The 20,003-nt window shown below is 45.8% G+C and overlaps 1 protein-coding gene across 1 annotated transcript; it reads left to right on the top strand.

Moving 5' to 3' along the window:
- The first annotated feature begins 1,418 nt into the window (after positions 1–1,418).
- TBATA (thymus, brain and testes associated) lies at positions 1,419–15,767 on the top strand. The gene is given in 10 exon segments (XM_074232461.1): positions 1,419–1,723; positions 1,978–2,033; positions 5,133–5,368; positions 7,905–8,069; positions 10,252–10,343; positions 11,550–11,708; positions 13,014–13,095; positions 14,278–14,434; positions 15,642–15,706; positions 15,709–15,767. Coding segments are annotated over 10 exon segments (1,155 nt in total). The 5' UTR covers positions 1,419–1,624; the 3' UTR covers positions 15,753–15,767.
- Positions 15,768–20,003: the final 4,236 nt, after the last annotated feature.

The raw sequence follows: 20,003 nt of genomic DNA, 5'->3' as shown, positions 1-20,003 counted from the left end.
TTGAGGTCTCCCTCTTAGTGTTGGACACCTGCAGCCTCTGGACAGAAAGGTGGAGGACCCTGGGGGAGGAATGAGGCATACACCTTCAGACACTGACAAAGTATTGATTTCTTTCTTTTCACTGTATTTCTTTGTACAAGGTTCTATCTGAAGTTGTGGAGAGGGAGAGGGGATAATCAGGTTGTTTGAGGGATTTTTTAAGACTTGGAGTCAGCCACCCTGGCTTCAAATCCTATCTCTGAAACATATTGCCTGTGTGACCGGGACAAATTCCTTCACCGTCTCTGGTTCCCAACTCCCTTACCTGTAAAGTGAGGGTATTGGACAAAGAGACACCTTCCAGGCCAATTCATAGCTAAGGCCAAAATTTAAAATGTCCTTTAAGAGTTGCCAGGTGCTTTACATAACATATTATTTCATTTAACACTCAAATTCCTGGACTTTTATTATCCCCATTTTATAGATGAGAAAATTGAGACTGAATATGGTTAAATGATTTACCCTATGTCATACAGATTTTTTAACTCAAATCTCCCAACACAACCCTCTGCAACAGAGACAACCAGGGGGAAATCGAATCTAGAGACAGAAGGACAGAGTTCTCTATCAGAAGAGCATTTTCAGAGCCTTCTCTGGCACTGGATTGAGCTCAACCTTCCCCACCCCCAGGTCCCTTAGGTCTTTCTCTCCTGGCTCTGGTTCTTCCCACTGATCTTGTAACCAGAAGTCAGGGGGCTCTGAAGAAACCTCCCCCATCAAGGAGTGGGAATCTCTGGTATCCAGGTGTGGGGAAAGGTGAGCTGGGGAGGAGACAGGGGCCCTCCCACAAGGGACAACAGATTCCACGGAAGGGCGACCTAGCAACCGGGACATAGAAAGTCACCATGCCAACAGCTCCTGCTCCAGGAGGGCAGAATTTGGGAGACCTCAAAGATCTCCCTCAGTTCCAGCCAGCCCAGGAATTCTCGCCCACATGGGAGAGCAGACAGCTGAAGCTGTGAGTTCAGGGATCTGCTTTGGGAACGTGGGGGGCTGCCGGGGCTGGGGGGGAGAAAGGAACCTGGCCACCCACTTAGAGCCAGAGCTGCTTCCTAGCCGTGTGCCTCACCTTGGGAAAGTCCCTCACCCTATTCAGGCCTCAGTTTCTTTTTCTGTAAAATGAAAGGCGTAGACCAGACACAGGTTCCTTGGAGCTCTTTTTTTATCCAGATTTGGTGGTTAGGAAGAAGCAGGTGGCACTGGAAGGAGTTTCTGAAACTCAAGGAGTAAGAGAACTAGATGATCAATCATCCCTGAAGCACGCACGCCCTTCCCTCAGATCCGACTGGTCCTCTCTACCCAGAGATCTGAGCCCGAGGGCCCCACATTCCCTGTGGCTCCTTGTCTGATGTCATAGAGCAGTTGCTAGGGTCCTTATGTGGCAGAGTCAGAGGAGCTGAACAGGGCTTAGTTGGAAGTGCAAAGGCACCAGGGAGAGAATCGGGAGAAGATCCAGCATGAAGGGAAGGGGATTCTGGGAGAAGAGGGGGAGCTAATCTAACCGGCTGGCCATGGGCCTGCTTGGCTTTGTTGGGGAGGCCCCTATCCCTGTCCCTGAGAAGTCCCTGGCTTTGTAGGTCTAGTCATGCCAGACTGGAGAAATTGGGGCAGGCCACTGCCGGAGGGTGGCTCACTTCTGAGGCCTTCTAAAACCCACCATGCCCCCGGCGCTAAATTCAAGAAGGTACTTCAAGAAGTAGATACCATCCCCCAGAGGTCTTCTCCCCAGTTCCAGTCTCTCTCTCTCTCTCTCTCTCTCTCTCCCTCTCCCTCTCTCTCTCCCCCTCCAACACTGTAGATCTCTCTCGCCATCGCTCTGCTTCCATCTTTCTATCTCTCATTCCCTCTCCCTCCTTGTAGGCCTCTGTCTCCGTCTCTTTGCCTCTCTCTGTCTCTGTCTCAGACTTTGGTACCAATAGTCACTTGCTCTTGTTTTAGAATCTTGAAATGAGCACAGGAATCAAGATCAACAAGCTGGACCGTTCTCCGCTGGAGTAAGTTGCCCCCTCCCCCAACACATGACGGGGCTGGCGAAGGGACACAAGGAAAACGGGGAGGGAGGGAAAAGCCCGGAAAGTAGCTAAGGACAAAAGGAGGCTCAGGTTGCAGCCGAACGTCCTTCATAACCACCACCAACACAAATGGGGTGGAACTACCCACAAGAGACGTGGATGGGAACCCTTCAGTTAATTAAACTAGAAGGGACTGCTGGGTCCTTATACTGACTGTGGGCAGGGACAAAATTTGGATAAGAAAACTTAAACTTGGGGCAGCTAGGTGGCACAGTGGATAGAGCACCAGCCCTGGAGTCAGGAGGACCTGGGTTCAAATCCGGCCTCAGACACTTAATAATGACCTAGCTGTGTGGCCTTGGGCAAGTCACTTAACCCCATTGCCTTGCAAAAATAAATAAATAAATAAATGGAAACCAAAACCTGATAGGGCAGACAATGGTTTTTTCTAAGTTTTGAACCTCCACTGGATTTGGTACAGTTGAGCATTTTTAGGCTCCTTTGTATATTGTTGATTTAAATATGTATTATTTTTGTTCACCTTCCAATGATTATCCGCTACCACTTCCAACATTGCTCCCCCACTTAGAACAAATAAATATGGTTAAGAAAAGCAAATCCACATGTCAGGTCATGTCTGACATGGTTCTTTTCCTCACCTGTAGTCCGCCACTCTTTTTTTTTTTTGCAAGGCAAATGGGTTAAGTGGCTTGCCCAAGGCCACACAGCTAGGTCATGATTAAGTGTCTGAGGCCAGATTTGAACTCAGATTTTGAACTCCAGGGCCGGTGCTCTATCCACTGTGCCACCTAGTCACCCCTAGTCTACCACTCTTTGTCAAAAGATTAACTGCTGAGGTCAAGTGATATAGATGAAAGATAGTTCTATTCAGATCAGATTGCCTGATTTCAAATTCTGCATGGCCTTGGGTGAGTCATTTTACTTTTTTGGATCTCAGTTTCCTCATTTGTAAGATGAGATTTATCACATTGCTTCTAGCTCTAGAGTACTGATTCTGTAATCTAAAGACAAGCCTGGGGGGTCGGACTCTAAGGCCCCTTCCAGCTCCAGAGCTTTGGTGACTGGCCTGAATGAATTTTGAAGTCTTTCTGGATTGTTTCCTTTAACATTCTGGAGGGAAGCCTGTAAATTGTTGTTCGTTGGTTGTTGTTTCGATATAACTCTGATGCACAACAATCCAAGAGAAGGACGTGTTTGGGAACTGTAATTAGATAATCATTTCTATTGGGGAAACTCAGTCTACCAACAGTCATTAGCAACTTCTCATCTTGAGAATAGACTGGAATCACTGAAAAGTAAATTGATGGCTTGAGTGTTCAGAAGCAGGACTTGACCTGGGGTCTTCCTGTCTCCAGGGCCAGCCTTCTCTCTACTATGGCCATGCTGCCCCAGCCCATAAAGCCATTGAGGTGGGTGGTGGGTAAAGTATTATGTGGGAAAGTTCACTATCGATAGAAAAGAACAATCTGGCAAAAATTGCAGGAGAAAGAAGCATCTGAGGTGAGCTTTAAAGGATGAGCAGGAATTCTACCAGGAAAGGTAAAGAGGGAGGGTATTCTAGGTATGAGGAAGACTACAAGCAACTACCCAGAGGCAGGAAAGTTGGAGGGATCTTAGGACCCCAAGATATTCCAGGGAAGAAACTCCCCCATAAACTTAAGCCAGATCCAAAAGTTCCCGATGAGGTCGAGGAGACCAGGTGCCCTTGGGATACCCCCAGCTGGGGGCTTCCAGAGAGGCTTTGGCAAGTTCCAAAGAAGGGAGGAGGGGAAGCTTCTGATCCAGGTGATGACCGAGGTTTCCTAGCTCAGAGAAACTGGGAAGTCATGTGGGAAGGAGGCCAACATGAAGCCATAAGCTCGGTCTTCCCAATATCTCTGCCTGCTCCGTCCTGAGACATCTGGGGTCAGATGATGCAAAGTCTAGAGCTGGAAGGGTCTAGGGGTCATCCAGCCCAACCCCTTCATTTTACAGAGGAGGAAAAATGAGACCCAGGAAAGTCAAGTGACTTGACCGTGGCTGCAAAGGTAATAAGCAGGAGAGTGGGGATTCCAAATCAAGTCCTCAGACACAAATCCAAAGCTTTTTCCAGTGCACCACAGAGAATTGGGTCACCTAGACCACCCACCTTCAAATACACTTACACACACACACACACACACACACACACACACACACACACACACACGCCTGCTCCTAATCAGGACAGACATCACTCCCCATTCCTAGTCAACTGAATTTGCCGCAAGCACAAGCACAAGGATTACTGATCAGTTGTTCTCTAGGTGACCAAGACCAGCAGCTTGGGCTGGCCCAGGTAAGGATGCTGGGCCCCTGCCCAGTTTTGTCTCTGGGAGATGGTCTTACACACGCTTCCAGCTTCTGCTTGGGTAGCAGCATCTAGCCTCCTTCCTCCCCTCCAAAGTCATCACACAACCTCAGATCATGGGAAGTCCCCCTCCTGCTGTCTTTAAGACCTCCAGCCCCTTCTACCTCCCCTTTAAATCACCATCACTTCATCCCCAGTCATTTGAATGAGCAGGTAAGTCCTAACAACCTTCCCTTTAAGAATTTGGAAATGATCCCTGGGTTTGGTCTTCTAATAACCTGGAGGCAGGAATCTGGGTTCGAATCTCAGCTCCTAGCTCACTCCTGTGCAGAATAACGTGGTCAACACTAGTAGAGTCATCAGGTCCCCTCGAGACAGACCGACAGACAGAGACAGAGATTGGAACTGGGGATGGTATAAAGCTTAACCTACTTCTTAAAGGACCTTCTCAAGAAGGTTTAGCACCTGAAGCATGGTGGGTTTTAGATGACCTCAGATGGCAGGATGACAGAGTCAGAGGAGATCTGGTTCTGGCATTCACTAACTCTGAAAGGCTCTCCACCTACCTCTCTGGCCTTTGGAGTCGTCCTCTGGAAAATGGGGAGATCAGACTAGATGATCTAGAAAGCCATTTCCAGCTCAGACAGTCCATGATCCTGGGTCCCCGCTATGGGGGCATGAGGTGGGGGATAGTGAACTGAGTCCGCCTTCTGCCTCTCCTCCTGTCATAGGACCAAGACTAGACCATTGAGAAAGAATTTAGTTAGGAAGCTGAACAGGCAGACCAAAGGAACTTCCAGACCAAAGGAAACCACACTGATTCCAAAGAAGGCAGAGGTCAGGCTCCAGGAAGAATCCCAGATCATCCAGACCTGGTCCCAGAGTACCCCTCGCTTTGGTCGGCTCAGTCACAACTCTTTCTTCTCCAGACACAAGCCTCATCCCCGTCAAGTGTCTCACATTCCAGGTGAGTGGTGGAGCAGAACACGGGAGGGGGAAGAAGCAGGAGAAAAGAGACTATGAAGAGAAGAAAACAAATGTCAGAGTGGCTAAGATAGAGACACAGAGGAGGTAGAGTTCTCCCCAAATGGGAAGTCATAATAAAAATAAATTATTAAAAATAATAATAATAAAGTACCTTAAATTGGCTTTTAAGCCTTTATTTAATAGATAAAGACAGGGAAGGGATTTCATTGTCACAGGATCTGTTCTTGGAAGAGAACACCCCCTGTGCTGGAGCTTCCCGACTCTCCATCCCTGCATCCCCAGAGATCAGATTTAGATCCAGAAGGGACCTAGCAGGTCATCTAGACCCATCCTCCTCCTTGCCTTCCTTCTCCTTTTAAAGATAATAAGAAGATAGAATAATTGAATTAAAGCTGGAAAAGACCTTAGAATCTAGCTAAACCAATTCCTCCTCATTTTTACAGAAGAAAATCCCAGGGGCGGCTAGGTGGCACAGTGGATAAAGCACCGGCCCTGGAGTCAGGAGTCCCTGGGTTCAAATCTGGTCTCAGACACTTAATAACTACCTAGCTGTGTGGCCTTGGGCAAACCACTTAACCACATTTGCCTTGCTAAAAACCTTTAAAAAAAAAAAGAAAAAAATCCCAGAGAGGGGAGATGACTTTCCCACAGCCCCAATCTTTGGTTCCCTCCTTCCCTCAACAGTTGTCTCTGCCATCTGCATATGCTGTCACCAGGTGGAGGTAGAGAGTCAGGTCCATAGCTCTATGTAGGGAATCCTAAAATTTAAGATTGTCATTGGGCATCCTTAAAATGACTCTAGGAGAAAGACATCCCACCAGAATGTTGGGGCGACTTTAGGTTCAGTTGGGGGGAGGGGACACTGAGGGGGAAACAGATGGATTATCTCATTGACTATCCTCATTGTCTGCCTCTACATGTTCATAGGCTCCTGTAACTTGCTAGCACTATCCTCATTTCCAGTGGGGCAAGTGCTCCATGCCCAAGACCCACATTAGCCCTTGAGAGCCAGGGGCCCCCCAAGGATAGCCTAGGAGTATAATCTATTAAATGAGCACAAGATATTTCCCTGGAGCACCTGTAGGGTTGGGCCATGAACTAAAGACAGACACTAACCTTTCCCAGGATCCAGTGCACAACTGGTCTGTTTGAGGCCAGGATTCTGGAAGGAGAGGGGGCCGGAATCATCCTTACTCTTAGATGTGTGCAGGTTGTTTCCTCCTCCTCCCTTGTGATTCATGCCTATGTCTAACTTTTAGAAAGGAGGTCCCTTTAAATATATAAAGGCAGCTGTCCTCAAGGTTCAGTCCCAGGTGTCTCCATTTTTGATTGATTGCCAAGTGCAAATGGGAAGTCTTGGCAACCTAGGGTGTTTGCTGCTAGTTATTTCTCCTATTTGGATGTGAATCCTTAAGACTAGAATTTTCTTGTTTTTCCATTTGTAGGCCCAGAGTTCAAACTGGGGTTCCGCATTTAGTAAGTGCTTAATAAGTGAATTTTTCATTCATTTACTAGTGCCTATATGACCTTGGACAATCTACTTGGCCATCCTTCCTGGTTTGAAGTCTTGGTTTCAATATATCTTGGGGTTTAGCAGTCCCAAATCATTTAGGGTCCCATAGATTCGCCCACAATAGGTCCCAGGCCAACCCACTTGGTCATTGTTTGGGTCTTTACTGGCTCAGAGTGAAGGTAAATAGTAAATGTTTCTGTTTGAGCCACAAACCCTGAGAAGATGCTCTTTGCTTCATTTCTTTCTTGCCTGCCTTAATCACTGACTGAGGGCTGCCTCAGTCAAACAGACCTGTTAAAGACCTCGGTTTCCAAAAAGCCAAGGTCTCCCTCTGCATCCAAGGCCATCTCCAGTTGTCCCAATCCACATCTGACCAATGGACCCAGATGACTCCAGAGGAGAAAGTGAGGCTGGTGACTTTGCTCAGCTTCCCCTCTCTGCCCACCCCGATCCACTTAAATCCACTAGCATGTCACGGCATCACCTCCCTGATCCTGTTCCCTTTGAGAATGAAGGACAAACAACAACAAAATGATGGGGTTGCTATGACACTTGGTAGCTATGAAACTTTCATCCTGTGACAACTTACTACATTTTCATCTTCATCTGTGTATCTCTAGTGCCTAGCAGAAGAACCTGGGAATCAGTAGGCTTGCTGAATTAAATAAGGGAATGAATAACACAATCCCCCACTTCATTTGCCAAGCCTAAATAGCTGCATGGAAAGTTGATCTGGGAGGCAGGAAGAGGTCCATTCAAATCCTGTCTGTCAGACAGACTCGTTTTGACTGGTTGTATGATTCTGGACAAGTCACCTAATTTCTCAAGACTTTAGGTAATTCTCTAGAACTAGTAAGTTTCAGAGAAGGTGCCAATATGCACTGTTCTTTATAACAATGAAATCACAGATTCAGTCTCTATCCCAATGAATGAATGAATGAATGAATGCTCCTCTCCATTTGAGGTTCACTTCCCAGTTCAACATCTCCCTTCTCCTTGGCAGATCATTCTGGGAATCCCATTTGCACTGTAAGAGACAACATAACTTATCCCCTACAGCCTCTACCTGGACCTGGCTCCAATTACCCCTTCAACATTATAGGAATGCCCCAAGTCCTGATGCCCATTGGAGATCCACGGTCCCTCTTGGAGCCCCGTTTAACCCTGAGTAGGTACAGCAGCACCCCTTCAGAGACATCCCCAGGGTTTGTGGTGGGTTGTCCTTTTCCCCAAGGGTTGACTCATACAAGAGGGAAAGGCTAACTTATAGATGGAAGAGATCAGATTACAAGCTGATTGCACAGAAGTTGCCTAGTTGGTGGGGGGGGAAGCAGAATTTCTTTGTTCCCCCTTATATGTCAGCCTCCCCCCATTAACCTATCCCCAGAAATCTACAAACCCTAGTTCATCAGAACTGTTCCCTTCATCCCTCCTTCTCAGTCTCTCTTTATCATCTCTCTCTTTAAGACATAAAGATCTGGTCCTTTTCTGCCTAACCCCCCTTAAAAGGGAAGGATAAAAAAGTTTAATGGGATAGAGGGGAGAGAAAGGCAGGATGAACCTATCCTCCTGCCGCCTGTCAATACTTTTAAAATGTGGGTGGGACAGGGAGAAAAAGAAGAAAGTTTTGACCTCCAGTGAAAAGTTTTTTCCTAATAGAGCCCTAACTGGATATTTTGATGGCCAGGGAAAAGTCACTAAATTTGGGTCAGGATGGGGCACAGCATATAATTGTAGAACTATTCCCAGTAGGGTGAAAGAAAAATTGCAGAGTTTAAGGAATTGGGAATCCTGGAAGCCAAAGCAGATGGGATTGAGGGAAAGGGCAGAAGAAACTGTGAAGTAGGAACTGAGCATGGGGAAGAGGAAGAATAATGACCAAGAGGTACATGAAGCATAAGATTGTCTCTTTAGAATTAAAAAGGACATAGGATCATGCTGTCCAAACCCTTTATTGGGAGAGAAAAGAATCCTGAGATCTAGAGAGGCTGAGGTATAACCATAGCATAGACATAAATGCCCCAGTGGTTCTGAATCTCTCTAGGTCATCATTTGAACCCCATTGTCTATCCCCCCATCACCTGATTTCTTATCCCCATGCCCTTTAACTCTATCATCCCCAAATCCCAACCAAACCTCCTAAACTGTACCCTCTGGAATGCCTGTTCCATAGGCAATATATTTGCCCTAAATCTTTTCCTCTCCCATTCTATCCCTTGGCTCTGGGCATTTTCTCTAGCTAGACATCTCCCCCTTCATCTCTACTTACCTACTGGTTTCCCAGGTTTCTTTTTAAGTTCCAGCTAAAAACTCAACTCCTACAGGATGCCTTCCTCAAACCATTTTTTTAATTCTAAAGCCTTTTCGCTTTGCTTATTTCCAATTTATCCTGTATATAATAGTTTGTACTTGCTTGTTTGTTGTCTCCCCATTACAGTGCAGCACCTTAAGGGGAGGGAATGTCTTTTGCCTCTTCTGTACCCCCCTCAGAGCTTAGCACAGGGCCTGGCCCTTGGCACATGGAGGGCTTAATAAATGCTTTCTGACTAGCAGGAACTTGAAAGGAAGGGAAGGTGGGACAGAGAGAGTGTAAAATGGAAGTAGTGATGGGGGTATGCCCACTTTTCTGCCTGGGGCTGATTGCTAGGGAGTGCAAGAGAAGAGGCCAATAGCCCAGCCCTGGACATCAGCCCAGGAAATGTGGCATTTTTAAAAGAAAGTCAGAAGTCCGTAATCAAGGAGATCGGAGATGAAGAAGAGTTTCTTCACTAAAAAGGGCACAGTTGGGGGAGGGGGAGGGTAGAGGAGGATGGGGACTTGGGCACCAAGGCTAAGCTGAAAATCCTTGAGGGTGTGGGCAAAGGCAATGAGCGACAAAAGTGGTTTCAAAGACCAGTAGAAAGTATGTCCTGGAATAAATAGACTAAATAGGATTATATTTATGAGCAATTAGAGGGGATGGAAGAAGAGAATTGTTCTCTCCCTCCCTCTCCCCCTTCTCCCCTGATTTCTGCCCCAACTAACCTGGCTCCTCTGCCTTTTCCTGCATCTACCTTAGTCTCATTACTCCCAACATGTCTCAGGTTAGTAGAAGTAAAAGGACAGACTCTGGTGTGCTGGAAGAGAAAGCAACATTTCCTCCTCATCTAGGCAAGAAGGTAGATGCTGATCAAGACCTCCAGCGCTCTACCCTAGTTATAGTTCTATTTCCCATTCTGGAAAGCTTTAGGTGGAAGGAAGGGGAAGCTTCCGGCACTAGACTTTGAGACTAGAGATCCTGACAGGTCCTGGGTTAGGAACTCCTCCTAAGTATTCCCACCCCCATCTCCTATCCTTGCTTCTTCTCTCAGACTCATTGTCAAATGTCTGGAGAGAGGAGCTAAAGGAGCTAACCTCCAAGGGGGCTGCCTTCTCCAAGGAAGCAAAGGTGAAGAAAAAAAAGGTAAGTGAGAAGTGAGCTAGGGGGACAAGATGGAGAATTGAGTTGGGAAGGGGGAGAAGGAGGGAAGGAAAGAGTTGGGGAAGGGGAAAACAGCTGAGAAGGGGAGGAAAGAGTTGGAGGAATAGAGGAGAGAATGAAGCTGATGGGGAAGGTTGGAGGAAGCAGGGAAGGGCCAAAGTAAAAGGGGACTTTGGGCCCTTGCTATACCACCCTCCTTGGGTTGGCATAATACTAAAGACCATCAGCAGAGTGATTTGGGGAATTGTCTTTCTAATTTCCAAGGAAAATCATTTCACCTTTATGAACCTGTTTCTCCATTTGCATAAGAGGGGAAATAATTAAAAAAGTATAGCTACCAGGAAACTTCCAGAGACAAGAACGCTTGTCTAGGGTCAAAAACCTAGTTCGTGTGAGAAATAGATCTTGAATTACATAGAGTTTCTAAGGGCTTTAAGATCTTTTCTCTCTTCTTATTCTTTTTAATTACATCTGCTTGAGAGGAAAGCATTGCTGTCTGTGTCTATGTTAGCCAGAGAGGAGCTGCTGGTCCAGGGAAGAGAGCATCAGAAGTGGGGCAAGCCACAAGAGCCCTCCTTTGTACCACTAGTTCACGCAGGTCTCCAGATTTACAAGGAACCAGAGATTAAATGACTTGTTCAAGGTCATGAGGCTAATTAACTCCAACATCCCCCTCCCAATACTTTCCATTAAATCCTACATGTTTCTATTCTCAAGAAACTTAGAATTTCATATTGGAGAGAAAAGATATAAAAATGGGTGAAACAGTGAGCGATAACACTGACAATCTTGTCCACAGTAGGCATTTCATAAATATTTGTTTGAAGCTATGAGGTTGAAATTCTAAAAGAACCAAGTGCTCAGAATTAAAGGAGGGCGTGGAGCCCTTCCTGGAGGGGGGGCGGGGCTTGAGCTGAGCCCTGAAGTGGGTAGAATTAGGATCAGGAGAGAAGAATGATGCTAGAAACTCCCAAGTTCCTGTTGAGTAAAGAAAGCTAATGAGACTAGGTCCATTTTCCTGAGTTTTCTCTCTCGCTTCACTGTCTCTTCCAGAAGAATCCCAGCCTTAGCACCAGCTGGGTGACTTTGGCCAAGTCCTTTCCCTTCTCTAGGCCTCTAGGATAGGATGGGTTGGTTCAGATGGGCTCGGAGGTCCCTTCCAGGATTGATCATCTGTAATTCTGTCAGAAGGAAGAGACAGAGAGGTTGGCCCAGTACTCCAGAGAGACCGGGAGGCTCATCCCAGACTACATACCAACCATGACAAGCCGAGGATCCCGAAGCTCCCCCAGACACAACCTTTGTAACAAAAGCTTGACGCCCATTGCTGAAGACCAAGAACTAATGGTGAGTCTGAGCGGAGGGGAGGGAAAAACCCAGGGTGACCAGCTCCAGAGCTTCCCTGTGAGGCCCTGGGTCTCCCAACAGGCCCAAGCCTTATCTACTTACATCCTGTCCAGAGGGGTTGATGTCTACAAGAAGACCAGACTCCTTCTCCCCCGCCACCCTCCCACCTCCTGCAGTGTCCATAACCTACACTGACAGTTTTGGAGCATGGTAGTGTTAGACTTAGAGTAAAGAAGTCCTGAGTTCAAATTCTTCCTCAGTCATTTGTGTGACCTTAGATAAGTCACTTAATCCTCTCTCTCAGCCTCACTTTTCTCATCTATAAATGGTTAATTATAACATCTACCTCTCCCAAGGGTATAACAAGGATCAAAGGAGAAAATAATTCTAAAATACTTTGCAAACATAAAAGTGATATAGAAATATTATTGTTTATATTATTATTATTACTATTATTATTATTACTACTATTATCATCTTCATTCAAGGAACTTCATGGCTAGTCATGTTCTTAATCCCCTTGGACTCTTGAATTCTTGGATCCTTAATCCTCCTTGGATTCCCATGCAGGCAGGTTCTAGTCACGTTAGATGAAGCTACAACTCAGGCAGAAGATGACCCATTGCTATGTCTGAACTTAACTCTGGGACATGGACTTCTGACCCCCCCCAACAAACAACCTTATACCAAGGATTCTGAAACTAGAGACTGGTTCTACCTGAGGCCCTGAGTCTAGGGCTACCATGTGGTAGCCCTAGCAGAGGTCTGAATCTCCTTTCCCACCCTGAAATGATGGACCTGAGCCCTCAGGGTGGGAGTACAATCCCTAGAGAATACTCTAGGGGGTTGTCCATCCCATTTCCAACTGATGCTAAGAGAAGGGATAGAAATGGAGTCACCCCAAGAATGTGGGGAGTTAAAGTAGGGATTGAGCATGTCAATCCCATATAATTCTCCTTTATTCCTGGTGTTCGGAATGAGCAAGATGTCTTGCTTACCCATGTGGCCCCATCTGACTATCCCTTACTCATCAAGGGTCAGATACATTCATGTTTGATTGTTCAACTCTGAACCTTAGGTTACCATCAAGGGCTACTTACCCTAGAGGGAAACAGAAAAAGTGTGGACATCTTTAGTACTCAGGATAATTAAGCACCCAAGTATTCCTGGAAATGGAATGACAGCAGGGGTTGAGAGGGACACATAGAGAATGCCCAAGTATAGCTGTGAGCTCTGATCCCCATGATCAAGTGAGCTCATGGGGTCAGTCCAAGTGACCTGCCCACCGGATTCTTCTGCCAACAGATCCTGGAATTGCTGTATCAAATCTTACAGACAGACTCTCTAATTGCCATCCAGCACTGGCTTGTCACAGCTAACCCCAGAGGTAAGCTCCCATGAGTGAGGGGGGAGCGGGGGGATAAATTGGATCAACTGGTTTCAAAGGTCATTTCCAGCTCTTAAGATCTGAAACCCTGAGGTTGTGTTTTGGGAAGCCCTTGCACAGGGCACAGATATTTTGCCTAACATGGACCCCTCCAAATTCCTCCTGGTTCTCCCATCAGATCCTCACAGAGCAAGGGGCTACTAGATGCAGAGTCCTGGGTTGACATGGGAGAGCAGATCACAAAGAGAACTCAAAGTAGCCTGGGAAAAATAGGACGTTCACTCTTAAAAACTTCCAGGATACGTTCTCATATGGGTGCAAGGTCTCTCACACATAGCAGTTTAATTCAATTCCATTAAACAAGCAATTATTAAATACCTATTACATACATTGCAAGGTGGTAGAGAACCTTCCTTGGAGTCAGGAGAACCTGGGTTCAAATACTAGTTTGTGAGCCTGGGCAAGCCCTTCAGGAAACTGAGATAAGAGCAGGTGCAGGGTCTGCTTTGAAAAGGAGAATTTCCGACATCAAATCATAGGTCCAGTCCAAAACACAATTATAGAACCAAAGCAAAATAGAAAACCTGGTGTGGGAGACATAAGACAAAAGTATAGGAGGCAGCAAAGAAAGTGAGCTTTGAAGGATATACTTAGATAGTTATGGAGGCATCAAAGGTCTGTACCTTTGTCATAGGGCAATGGAAGATCATGTGGGTGCATGAGTCAGACAGGAGAGATTCCTAAAGGTGAACATTCAAGGGTGGACATGAAAAGTAAGAATCTAGTACCCTGGGTGCCAATAGTCTTGGCTTCTAGTCATTTGGGGGCAGAGGGAGAGGAGAGAGAAGAGTGGGGTCTGCTCCAAAGCCAACACAAGAAAGAAAAGAAAAAAGAGACTTCCCTCTCTTTCAGTCCAGCTCCGAATTTTCCTATGCCAGAGATGGGGCTTCAGAAAAGGTGACCTTACCTCCTAAGTCCTGAGCATTTGGCCAGATGGGTGCCAGAGGTCCAGGGAGGCAGGATAGGGGAAGCCCAATGACCATGGAGCACATAAACACACACACACACACACACACACACACACACACACACATACACACACACACACACACACACACACACCTTTCCCACTGTCCCATGCACCCATAAACTTTTCCACTGTCCCATGCACCCTCAATGCAGAAAAGGACCTAGTCTTGGGCCTCCTCAAGAAGGCGATGGCTGAGATGATACCCCAGTCTCTGATCTCCTCAACTGAAGAAAGGATCTTGACAAGTCCATCAAGAATCAGCCCAGTATCAGCCAAAAGTCTGATGTTCCAGAAGAGTCTGAAGCTAAGGTGGGCCAATCCTCAGGTCTCATTGGACAGAGTGTAATTCAATCATTAAAAGTCCCAGTTGATGAGTCCTTAGAAATCATCCAGTCTAATGACCTTCATTTAATGGAAGAAAAAACAGCTTCTGGGCTGGGAAGAAACCCTCCCAAGATAGTGCTGCTTCTACATGGCAGATGCCTCCTTTAACCTCTTACTTTTTCAGCTGAGCAATATATTTAACCTCATCCCAAACTGGTGCAATCAGAGTCCAAACCTTTGTTTTACAAAGAAGGAAACTGAGACCCGACTCAAAGTCAATCAAACTAAAGTTGAGTCAGAATTCTAAAAGAAGATCCTGGGCTTTGAGTTGCCACAATGAAAAGGACCTCAAAGTCTATCTGGCCAAACCCTCTTTTTCTGAGCAGGAAACCCCTTTAGAATGCCCTCAAAAGGGATGTACCTGGGTGCCCTCAGGCAGAGTAAGGCAACTGAACTGAGCAGAATGCATCTAAATGTTTCACTTGCCCATCTCATTCTAGCCAGCTGCTAGGCAGACCCAAGTTCAAATCTCAACTCTAACATTCACTAGCTGTGTGTTTGGGCCCAGTTCACTGAATATCTCTGAGCCTCAGTTTCTCCATTCATAAAACAGATTTAATAATAATACCCACCTCAGTAGGTAGTTGTAAGGCTCCAAGGAGAGAATGTTTACAAAGTCCTTTGCAAAACTTAAGTGTTATATAAATTTCAGTTACCATTTGTTATTTGGGGGAACAAGTTAACATTCCCCCATTTGCCAAGAAAAATAGAATTTCATCTGACCTGAGTCATATTTTTAATATTTTCCATTAATTCTGGTGCCTGTAGTAGAGATGATAGGAGAGGTGTCATTTGTAGGAGGGGGTCAATTTAATTTTAATCCAGGCAGTCTACCTTGATTGTATTCAGTGCAATTATGGTAGTCAGCTCCTGAATGGAAGGGCACAGAAGAAACTCTCCCTCCCACCCCTGCAACCATACCCATCCAACAGACCCTCAAAGGAACAGAAATGGCAATCCTGCAGGGAGGATAGGGTGGGATCCTTACAGTGCCTTAAGGTATGGTCTACACGTAGACACACACACACACACACACACACACAGAGGAATAAGCCTTCTCCAATACACACATTCCTACTCTATGTTCAACTGATTAAATGTCAATAATAAATTTCTCTGTGTTTGGTTTTAGACAAAATGGACCAAAAGCAGGATCTGCACTAGCACGTGAAAAACCAGGTAAAAGCCATTCCATTCAAAATCTAAAGGTTCAAGTTTTTCAAGTCATGTTTTGTGGTTATAGGAATGGGGTAGCAGGAGAATATTCTGACATGTGGCCATTCCTTTCCCCATCCTGACCAAGCTAGGGATCTCCTCCCTCCCTCTGCTTTTCACTCCCAAGTCAAAGGTCAGACTCTTCATGCATCCTGTCCAGAGGGGTTGGTATCTACAAGAAGACCAGACTCCTTCTCCCCCCAGCCCTCCGCCCTCCCACCTCCTGCAAGCTCCAGTGCCCTGCCCCCTCCTCCCCCAGGAGTGGACATAATATTCCTAAAATCAAATACCACTGAATTATTCACTGTGGGACTTTGGGTCAGTCATTTAACCTCCCTTGGTCTCAATTTCACCTCCTACAAAAGGCAGGGCTGGCCTCACTCCCGTATGTTCCCTCTGGGCTCCAAATGATATAATATTAACTTGAGCCCCTCCTGTGATCGTAGCCTCACTCCGGCAGGAGATAGTCATTACAAACCACTTAAAGTTCTCAAAGTGTTCCACTTACATTAATTCCCTCAACTTTTCCAATTACCCTATAAGGTAAGGGTAAGGGTACCAAAGATGATAGGACTTTTTTTTAACAGATGAGGAAACTGAGGTACAAGGAGGGAAAGGGATTTATACAGTCACATGGTGACCAGGTCAGTTAATAAATTAGAACACAGCACCAGATTTGGAACCAGGACTAAGCCTGAGTAGGTGTGTGCCTCTGGGCAAGTATATCTCTGTTTTCTGCCTCGGTTTCTTCTTCTGTAAAATAGTATCTCCCTTCCACAGTTGTAGTGAAGATCCAATGAGATGACATGTGTAGAATGCTTTGCAAACCTTAAGGCTCTCAATACAAGCTAGCCATCATTACATTTGAGAGGAGAGACATGGCTGCTACCATCGAGAAGCTCAGACTTTTGTTAGGAAGATAGGACATGGAGCTTCAAATGGCAGATCATCAGTTTCCAAAATGAACATATTTAGAGTTGTGGGTGTTTGCTGTGGAAAAACTCCCCAGTCCTGCCCTGATCAAACACCCCAGATTTAGAGGGGCAGACAACCCAACCCAGAGGGATTTCAGTTATTTTCATTGCAACCACCTGAATACATGGTTGGGGGAACAAAGGAATATCCTTCACCCCAACCCCACTTAATGGAGGGTGGGAGCACCCTGGAAATGACTTCATGCAGCCCAGCTCATACTTCAATAAGAATCCTCTCTGCACCATCCCCAACAAGGAATCACTTAGTTATTTTTAAATACGTACAGTGACAGGAAACTCACTACCTCCTAAGGCAAAGGATTCCACTTTTGGACATTTCTAATCAGTCAAATTTTCACTTTCAATGAGTCTAAATCTACCCCTCTTGCAGTGCTGCATTCCATCCAATCATCTCTTCCCCCACTAGCTTCACATTCTTATACAGGACAAAACAAGCCTCATCTCTCTGCCCTTTGAAGGATGGCCCTTCAAATAATTGGCTAACTTTTCCAGATTCTCTCACTTAATCCTTCCATAGCCTGTTCTAGGAAGGAACTAGAATAAGTAATTCTAGTCATATAAGAAGTTCTTACTGATTTAAACTGCCTTTTCGACCCAACTTCCCAACAAACCTTGATTACCAATGAAACTTGGAAATGTCCATTCTAAAATGTGGCCCCAAGAGTTGGACTTAAGACTCCAGAGGTGGACTGACCAGGCCCCTCTGCCCCCTCTAAGAAGATAAATGAATCAGCTAGAAGGCCTGGCCTATGACCTAGCATATAGTAGACAATATGCGTTGGTTGATTGAAAAAGGGATGATGCCTGGGGCAAGAAGGGCCATCTCTCTAGCTTGAGTCCCGTTCTGGATCCTCTTCTGAATCTGGATCAATTAACCCAAGCTCCATGCCTGCCCCCGTCCACCATGTTTGCCTGTCTGAGATTTGGCCAGTAGGTAAATACAGCAAGGCATCATGGAAAAGAGGGGTTACTCAATCAGATTCAGAGCCAATGTGGGAGAGTGACTAGTCCAAAGTCAACATTAGAATTAGAAGTCTGGTGTTCACCCTCTTATCCTAGGATGTGGGTCTGGAAGTGGCCTAATCCAACCTTTTATTTTATTGTATTTAATCGGAGTTTGAAGAAGGGAAATTGTTTGGCCACAGGCACCTAGGAAGGGAGTCTCAGAGCCAAGATTAGCCTTACATTCTTGCCACCCTCACACCCATAGCTCAGTCTCAGACTCCAAGAAAGCATTTTAGGTTGGGGACACTGGGCAGCCTCCTCCTTGGCCTGTCCTCCCTTACCTTCCCCTCTCTTCCCTTCCCGGTATCCTTTATCTTTTCCCAGAATGCATCAACAATGCTGATGCTCTACAGTAATGTGAGAGTTCAGCCAATAGAAGAAAATAAGCCCCTGAGGGTCCCCCCCACAGTTCCATAGGAGGTCACCTCCTACTTCAAACAAGAGGTTCTCTTGAGTGATAGTCTTTATTTGAGTGACTGCCTGGTGCATATTCTGTAAAATAAAATAGGCTGTCTTTGGTTTATGAAGATAATACTGCTGACCCACGATCCCTATGCCGGACACGCTTGGGTGGTTTTTCCCAGGAGAAGAGATGATCTCCACTGGACCATCCTCATTCCCACTCAAGAAAGACCAGGTAGAGTCAGTTCTGCCTGCATCTGCTCCTCCTGTATACCTGTAAGTTCCAAAGAGGTAGAAGGCCATGAGGCAGTTTTCCCAACCCAGAAGAGTATTCTCCCCCATCTTGGAGACCTGGTCACTGAGATTTCTGGGCAGGTAATCATCTCGGGGTACATGAAGAAGACGACTTTGTCTGGTTCAGTCTCCCATCAGGGTAGGAATGACACTTCTCCATACGACCTGCTTCAATTTAAACAAGGATTTTTCAAACTTTTACTAGTATTATAAACTTAGAACTGAGAAACCATTTTGTTGTTGTCATTCAGTCATCTTCAGTAGTGTCTGACTCTTCATGTCCTCATTTGGAGATTACTTGGTATTTGCCATTTCCTTCTCCAGGGGAAAGACCCTAGAAATTATCAAGCCCAAACCATCTCATTTTACAGATGAAGAAACTGAGGTCCAGAGAGAGGAAGATAAGAGTCTAAGGTATATGTCGACTCAGATCTACTTCAAGCCCAACAAACTACCCAATGACTCCAGAGCCACCTCCTCTGCAGACAGACTCTGGAAATGCCAAGATAGATGCTTAATAGCGAACCAGCTTGGAGCCAAATAAACATAACAAAAGGCAGAGTGGAACAGGAGCCAAGTAGACAGCTAGACAAAATATTTGGATGTCTCTTCTGAGGATCTCATTGCTTTGATTAGGCCCCCAGTTTTACTGTTAGTACACCCCAACACCAACCTCCCACCCAAACTGACCCTTGTTCTGCCTTCAGACCAGGCCAGGTCTTCTTAACCTCTTCTGGTCCCCTGGGGCAGTCATGCTGGTGATGCCTATGGCCCCTTTCTCGGAAATTTGTTTTTAAATGCATAAAGTAAGATACAAAGGAAACTAGAGAGTAGTGAAAATAAAGATGTATTTTTCCCCAGCCAGATTTGTACATTCTTTTATCTTTGCACTGATACCTTGAGGATCTATGGCCTGAACCAGACTTGGCCTAGCACCAACTTATGGGATGCCTGGTCTCTGCCTCTAAGAAGGACTGGACTAGGATGGGGACCCAAGGGTCCAGGGGGCTCTCTGAAGTGAGGAAACCTGATCTCCACATGGGCCATGGATTCTCCCCACCAAGTTTTTAACTCCCTCTACTGAGCTTCTCTATTTTCCTGCCTGCATCAAAAGACTTGGTCACCTTTTGTTTCTTTGTAAAACTAGATCTGTCCACTGGGGATAGGAGGAGTATGACTATGAGAAAAATTAAAATTTTTGTCCAGGTCTTCCTGTGGGCAGAGTATAAGCAATATGGCACCCTACTTTTATGGAGCTTAGAATCTTGTCATGACAGACTGGATATAAGATATGTTCTAAGACAGAACCACATTTAGAAAGCTCTTTACAGACGTTATATCTAGGTAAATGTCTGGTCTGGAATGGATAAGTTCCTTCAATAAGTCCCTAATGAGAACTAATGCTATGTAAAATCTAAGGGGGACAGAGGAAATATTAGAGGCTTCCTGAAAGGAGGTGACTTTTGACTAAAGCTATAAAGCACAGAAGTTCAATTGGTAATGGAGGTTTCCAGGCACTGGAAACAGCCAAAGCAAAGGTGAGTAAGGAAAACGCAGTGTGTTTAGGGGTAATGGGAAATTTG

Source organism: Macrotis lagotis, chromosome 4 (genome assembly GCF_037893015.1).
Source record: "Macrotis lagotis isolate mMagLag1 chromosome 4, bilby.v1.9.chrom.fasta, whole genome shotgun sequence".
NCBI lineage: Eukaryota > Metazoa > Chordata > Mammalia > Peramelemorphia > Peramelidae > Macrotis > Macrotis lagotis.
Note: the sequence above shows the minus strand (reverse complement) of the source record. Positions and strands in the feature narration are given on the sequence as shown.